Source organism: Ovis aries, chromosome 3 (genome assembly GCF_016772045.2).
Source record: "Ovis aries strain OAR_USU_Benz2616 breed Rambouillet chromosome 3, ARS-UI_Ramb_v3.0, whole genome shotgun sequence".
Classification (NCBI taxonomy): domain Eukaryota; kingdom Metazoa; phylum Chordata; class Mammalia; order Artiodactyla; family Bovidae; genus Ovis; species Ovis aries.
The window spans coordinates 221,013,296-221,020,320 of NC_056056.1; the positions used below are offsets into that span (position 1 = coordinate 221,013,296).

General features: G+C 56.3%; 1 protein-coding gene across 2 annotated transcripts; it reads right to left on the bottom strand.

Annotated features, from left to right (window-relative positions):
• Positions 1-760: 760 nt before the first annotated feature.
• Positions 761-6,228, bottom strand: RTL6 (retrotransposon Gag like 6). Of its 2 annotated transcripts, XM_027968194.3 has the most exons (3): positions 6,154-6,228; positions 4,860-5,941; positions 761-2,664 (listed from the first exon to the last, which is right to left on the bottom strand). In XM_027968194.3, the coding sequence occupies exon 2, from the start codon at positions 5,616-5,618 to the stop codon at positions 4,899-4,901; it is 720 nt and encodes a 239-aa protein (XP_027823995.1). In that variant the 5' UTR covers positions 5,619-5,941; positions 6,154-6,228; the 3' UTR covers positions 761-2,664; positions 4,860-4,898. The 2 variants fall into 2 exon arrangements, with proteins under 2 accessions (XP_027823995.1, XP_012031150.2); XM_012175760.5 differs by having other exon boundaries at positions 761-5,941.
• Between the last annotated feature and the right edge of the window lie 797 nt (positions 6,229-7,025).

Below are 7,025 nucleotides of genomic sequence, written 5' to 3' on the forward strand. Positions count from 1 at the left end.
GTGTTTGCAGGACAAACTGTTCTGCCTCTTCTTGGACCAGAGGTTCTCAAAGTGGGCAGGACCTCTTCCAGGCCTGGGAGGCATTCCTGTTTTCATAAAGTTACCAAAACATCTGGGCCTTGTCCACTCCTGCTGTCTCCTGAGTGTACAGTGGAATTTTCCAGATGACATGATAGGTGTTCTTGCAAAAGATGAAGAGCAGGGGCAGGTCTGAGGCCCCAGCTGTCTTCTCTTAAGCCAGACATGAAAGAAATTTGAAAACCATGAAAGAATTTAGTGAGAACTTCCCCGCTCCACCCCCCTCTCCCCGCTTTTTAAAAATATGCTGTTTATGTGGTCAGGTAACGAGTTTATCTTCTAAATAGCATTTAGAAACATTTTCCATCTTAACTTGCGATATGGTAAATACTGATAAACAAAACCTATATTAGAAGTTCTCTGGGGTCCTAAAGGATTTTGCGTGGTGTGAAGGGATTCTGGGGCCACAAGGCCTGTGAGCAGTCCTGGGTCTGTAAGTGCTTCGGTGGGGTCCCAGCACTCAGCACATCCATCCATGTAACAGTCCCACAGACGTTTATGGCATACCTACTGTGTGTCCTGACACACTGCTACAGGTGCAATGCAACAGCCATGACCAAAAGGGACAAATGCAAGCGCCTGCATTGTGCTAGTTCGGGGGGCACAGGGCCCAGTGAAGGGACAGACTGGCTATGTGTCAGGTTAAAATCAGTAATAAAAAGCTGGAAACACGTGCAGCGAGTACGGCACACAACAGGTTAATATCTTTAATATGCAACGAGCTTATACAAACTCATCAAACGCCAGTAGGTAAGAGCAGAGGACACGACAACGCACAAAAGAAATACAACCGCTTAACGTGAAAGATGTTCTAGTTTGCCAGAAATTAAAAAAAAAAAAAGAAATGCAAACTAAAATACAATGCTATTTTTCCATGACCAGATTAGCAAATATTTAACCAGATGCGAACACTCAGTGCTGGCAAGATGGGCACATTTATCCTTGCTGGTGGCCGTGTAAATGGACACAAACATTTCTGGAAACTGTTTGTCAACATGTAATCAGAGCCTCGAAGGTCCTCATATTCTTTAATTCCATCATCCCACCTCTGAGGACCTATCCGAAGGAAATAACTTGAATTGGGGAAAGCTTTACGCACAAAGATAGTCATCGATTTCCAATGGTGAAAAATCAGTAAGAGCATTGGTGAGCAACCAATGGCACTGCCTGACGGCGGATTATGCAGCCATTTCAAAATGAACTGAGAAAGATGCCCGTGATGTGAGAACAGCTACACAGTACCGTGCTACAGAAGGTAGCATCCCAATGGTAAACAAAAGGCAGAGGAACCATGACTGGGGTGAGGGAGACTGGAAGGAGAAACACCAAAACGTTAAGATTGTACATCTTTCTACTCCTCTATTTTCCAAAACTTCTATAATGTGTAGGTTGCCTTTGATAATGAAACGAACTAGTACGTGGTTACTTATGAAAAGGAGTTAGTGGTGCTGCAGCGAGGGGCCAGCAGTGAGTACCCGCCCCCCATCTACTGCGTCTGTGCTGCGCCCGCCACACTCAACACGGGGGCCCCACGACTACACCAGAGTCATCAGCTCTGTCCACCCACGGTCAGCGATGGATTTTCCTAAACCCCAACCCTCTCCCCGCACGGCCAAGCTTTCGTTGCCTTCTCTAGAGTCCAGCTGTGTCTCCATCTCTAAGCCCCTAACCTGAGGCTTCTCAAGCAGAGGAGGTCCACGCTTCCTGCTCTGGCTGCAAGACGGACAGGACCTCTGCTAAGTTCTCTTCCTACCCAAACTCCAGCCCTGGAAGCTGGCTGGGGTGTGTGTGTTCTTACACACTCACAGGGCTGCTCCCTTAAAGTAATCTAAGTACCTGCCCAGCTCTCCCCACACCTGTTCATTCTCCTAAAGACCAGAATCATGGTCCAGCAGGTGGTTCTGTCCCTCTTGACAACAGCAGCTTACGCATCAGAAAAGCCTTACCTGCACTTCACACAGCACTTCTGGGCTCTGTGTCACAACTTACTCATTACATACTCACCTGGGACCAGGGACTCGTGTCTCGGTTTTTTCCCAGAAGTCACCGAAATGCTCTGGGACATTGTTAATCCCAAGGTCGCACAACACAGCAGGCCAGAGGTCACCCCTCCTAACTGATCTCAAATGGTGCCCTGCTACACTATGAATCTTCCTTACCAGATGGGGCAACGTGGAGACCAAGGAACAGTCACAAGGTAGTCCAAGTACTGTGAACACCATGAAAACATAAAACCTTCCCTCACATGCACGGTTAACACTACTAACTGCCTGGCCCTTTTATAAATCAACACCTGTTCTCTTCAATTTAGAGAAAGTATAACCCCCAAATATGTACAGAGCAGCTCTCCTCCGCCACTGCCTTCTCCAACTTGAGCCTCTCAGCCACGTGTTCTTGCTCCGGGCTGCATGGAGCGTGGTTGTCCTCTCCAGCTGGGGACGAGGGTGTCTTCCACTAGAGCCACCGGGGGCTCCCACCACGGGGCTTCTTCCAAATCCAACCCCAAGCCTCACATCCACTCCGGTTTCCAAGGTCGCAGGAGGCAATCAAGAAGGTCACGGACGTCCAACAGCACCAGTCCCCAACCTGTAACCGTGAGCACCAATGGCTTGCCACATCACCAAGCCAAGCGAAGCCAGGGCAGCAGCCAGGGCTGGGCACAAGGACCCACATGCAGAGGGCGGGCCTCAGCCTAGCGAGGTGCAGCGGCTGAAACAAGGCGCGGCTGCAAACATGGTAGGACTTCTGAGTGCCACCTGGGCAGACCCCAAGGTTGGCAAACAGTTCCTGCCCTGCTCCTGGGCTGGGTCTCCTGCCTTGGCTGGGCTGGGCCATGTGGAAACCTTCAAGGTGCCAGCCAGCCCTGCAGGGCCCCTCTCCTGTGGGGGCCACCATACCCCTTCAGCTGTGGGCACCTCGACTTGGCAGGCAGGCAGAAGAGAGCAAGAAGTGCAAGTGGTCTGAGCACCCCCCTCACCGGAGAGCCCATGCCCCCCTGAAGGGTGGCCCCCTGTGTCTCCCCCACTTCATGCTTAATGAGCACCATGGTCCCGCCTGAACAGTCTGGCTGGCATCTAGCGGGGTCTGAAGCCTATGTTCAGGCAGTGGTTCAGCAGGGCAATTAGGCTAACAGAGTTTACGATGAGGGGTGGCAGTGGTCCGTGAACTCCAGCAGCCACGGAACCACCTTGACCTTGCAGCCAGTGGACTTTCAGGAACACAGTCACTCTCCCTAGCATCATCGAATTGCTCAGGAGGGCGTGGGTCCTAGGAGACAACCTCTGGAGGCCCCAAGATGCAGGCTTGTAGCGGGGAGCAGAGGTTATCCTCCTGCAGTCAGGCCGGGATAAACCCAGGGAAGGATGGCCCATTTCCCCACAGCCTGGGGGCAGGGCGTTGTTGGTACTGAATAAGGCAGGAGCAACCCAGGTCAAAGGGCCTGGTCAAGCCTCGTTTAGAAAGTGACTCTGGGCGTCCCCGGGAGAAAGCACAAGGCCACCCACCACTCGGAGGCACGGCTCTGTCTCTCGGAATCAGGACCCGAGCGCCAGCCCTGCACTGTCACCACCTTAGGACCTGGGCAGCCCGCTACTCTTTTCCTTTGCAAATGCCAGCACCGCCCCGGCTGGGGTCAGACAGGCAGACACCCCTCGCCCTAAGGGCTCCATGATGTGTCCGGGGAGCTGGGGCTCCCAGCCCTGAGTCCAGGTTTTCTGGGACAGAGGCTAGACATCTGATGGACGGCCCAGGCCTGGGGAGGGCATGCTACCGAGGCTTTGGAGACCTACAGACCGTGTGTGTGGTTCCAGGAGCTGAGGTGAAGGCCGCATGCCCCTATGTGGAGAAGGGAACAGGTCTCAAGCCAGACAGGCCCACCTCCACGTGTGGGGGCCAGAGAGAAGAGGGGGCTACACCACTGACTCCCATGGGGGACCAGGGCAGCGGTGTAAGCGTCTCAAGTCCACCCCTCAGCCTGCCAGGGTAACTCAGGCACAGATGGACACGTATGTGGAACTGCCCAGTGATTCCAGTCACACTGACCTTCTGAGCAGGCGAGTTCCAGATTCCCCCCAACCCCGGTGCTATCAAAACACTGGCAGCTAAAGCCAGGCACTGATGGGGGGGTGTGTGGCCTCTGGGGGCACACCCCTAAGGCTGCACTATCCGTCTTTCCAGGAGCAGCAATGGGGCACAGTGACTGCCTACTCCTGTGCAGAGTGAAGCTGGCCCCCCGAGAACTCTGGAAACTCACTCCCGGCCGTGATCACTCGGACACTGACAGCAGAGATGAGGCCCCTACCTGCTACGCTGGGCCCTAGAGGGGCTGGCAGGACTCCAGACTCCCCTCTCCAGGTCAAGCCACCTGCCTGGCCAAAGAGGCTTCTTTTTGGCACCAGCAAGCTCATCACTGAGAACAGGGCGATCAGGTGGGGAACTGCCCCAGGGCCTGCAGAGGGTGGGGGAGCTGCATCGGTGAACCTGGTCAGGCTGGGGAAAACGTCAGCCTAAATGGTCCCAAGTGCATTGTGAGTGAGACTGACCAAGCAGCAGAGCTGAGGCCACTAGAAGAGCTGGAATTGCAAGCAAGAGAAAGGAAACATGCAGTGGAGGTCCCAAGCGAGCACGTGATGCCAGGAAGCAGGGTGGGTCACAGGGCGCCCCAGAGTGATGACGGGAGATGTCCTCATGGAGCAGGTCTGCAGAGGCAGGAAGGGACGTCCTCAAACAAAGTGATGCCGTGGGATGGACATTTCTTCTATGCAGCAAAGTGGGTATGCTACCTGGATGGCTGCAGATGCGACCAGGATGGTGGCCGACTCCTAAAGGTTCCGAGCGCGGGTGGGCAGGGCCGGGGTTGGACTGGTCCCATTGGAGGCTGGGTGCACCGGGCAGGGCGCTGTGCCGGTGGCGGCCAGCTGGCGGCAGAGGGTCTGCCGTTCCCGCATGGCTCGATTGGAGGCCGAAGTTTTTCTGATCTGTGCCCGCCGGGCGTGCCGCAGCGGAGACTTGTAGGTTCTCCGCAACTCGGCCAGGAATCCCTGATAGTTGTTTCGTAAGGGGCTGTCGGGTTGCATGTGGGGGATCGCCCACTTCTCGGCCTCCCCGGTGAGCCGGGACACCAGGAACGCCACTCGTTCGGCCTCCCCGGGGAAGCGGGAGGCCTGGAAGATCATGAATCTGTCCATCTGCATTAAGAAGCCCGCCAGCTGGCCGGGGTCTCCGGAAAAGGGCTCGGGCAGCGAGGTCGGGGGCGTGGTCATCGGCCGGGTCCCATTGGAGGTAATGGCCGAGATGGGGGGGGTGATCTGCAGCGCCCCAGGAATCCGAGCCCGGGTGCGCAACAGGGTCAGCTCAGCCATCACGCTCTCCAGCATGTTGGTGAGGTTGGCCTTCTCTGCGCGAAGGGTCGAGGCCTCGCGCCTGAGCGCCGAGTTGGTGAGGCGCAGCGAGGTCAGGGTGTCGATGACGTCGTCCATGGGGGCGCTAGCAGAAGCTGCAGAGGCTGGGGTTCCAGCTTTTGAGGTCTGGGGCTGGACCATGCTGGCCAGAGGTCAGTCAAAGGCTGAGACTGACGGAAGTGGAGGAAGGTGGTGGTGACGGGGGCGCTGGGGTTGGGTTTGGATAATCCAGAACCTGAGCACCTGTGATGCTAAAATTGGGTAGACCCAGAGGCAACAGGGTTAAGGGTGGGGGTTCAAGACCCAAGCGTGGCAGAGAAGACCCAACAAGAGGGCAGGGCAGACGGACCCAGAGATGCGCACAGCCCCGGGCCAGGTTGGGGGTGCAGGCCCTCGCGGATCCCGAGCTCCGGATGTCGCTCCTGAATCGCCGCGCTCACAAGGCCACAGTGGGCTGCAGGGCCCTGAAGGATGAAAACACGGTTTTAAAGAGAAAAAGGTTTCGACTGCGGAAAGGGGGTTCGAAGGGAGGGAGGCGGCGTGGGAGGGGCAAAGGGCGGGCGGCGAGGCGAGCGCCCCCCAGCCAGAGGACCGGCGCCCACATGGGGCAGAACAAAGGGAAGAAGCTCCCGCGGCGGCGGTGCCGGAGGGCCGAGGGCGGGCGGCGGGCGCCTACCTGGGTCTCCGCGGCTTCCTCCGCGGCTCCGTCTGCCCGGGCCGGCCGCCACTAAGATGGCCCGATCGCCGGGATGCGGGCTGGCCGATGAGTCACGGCGGCGGCGGCCCGCCGGAACTGCTTCCCGGTCAGGTCAGGTGGAGGCGGCGGCGGGAGGCGGGCGCGGGCAGCTTCTGGCGGGAGCACGAGCCAGGCTGGGACCGAGGCCCAGGTCGTGGCCCAGGGCGGGTGGCGGCGCGGGCGGCGAGCGGGCACCGCGGAGGTGTGGGCTGCAGGCGGGGCTAGCGCGGTCCCCGCTGGTTGCCATGGAGACCATCAGCTCCCGCGCCGCCGAGGCCGCGCCCCGGAAGTGACGTAGACACTATGCCTTTCCTCAGCAGCCAATCAGTGATGAGTGTGGCTACCGACGTTTTGTTATTAGAAGCGGTGTCTTCCTTTCTTTGAAATTCTACCTAAGACTGCTAGTAAAGCTGTGTGTGCATGCTGCTGCTGCTAAGTCGCTTCAGTCGTGTCCGACTCTGTGCAACCCCATAGACGGCAGCCCAACAGGCTCCCTCGTCCCTGGGAGCAGAGGTTGTATTTACTCTTTTAAATGAAGCTTGCTTTCCATAGATATATTCTTTTAATTCAGCCGAGAGTTTTGATGAATTTATTGTTCCTAACGTGTAGCCAGGTAAAAAGTAAATGATATACACCAGTGAAGTACATTGTCCTGTTGATTTTTATATAAAAAAGTGGCTGCTACTTTTGGAGTGATGAAAGAGCACTGTTGGACAAATTTGTCCTTGCCTTTCGTTCTGTACTAACTGCAAGCAAATTCAGTGTAGTATAGATCCATTGTAGAAAATTTTGATATCAAAGAAGTCCTTTGA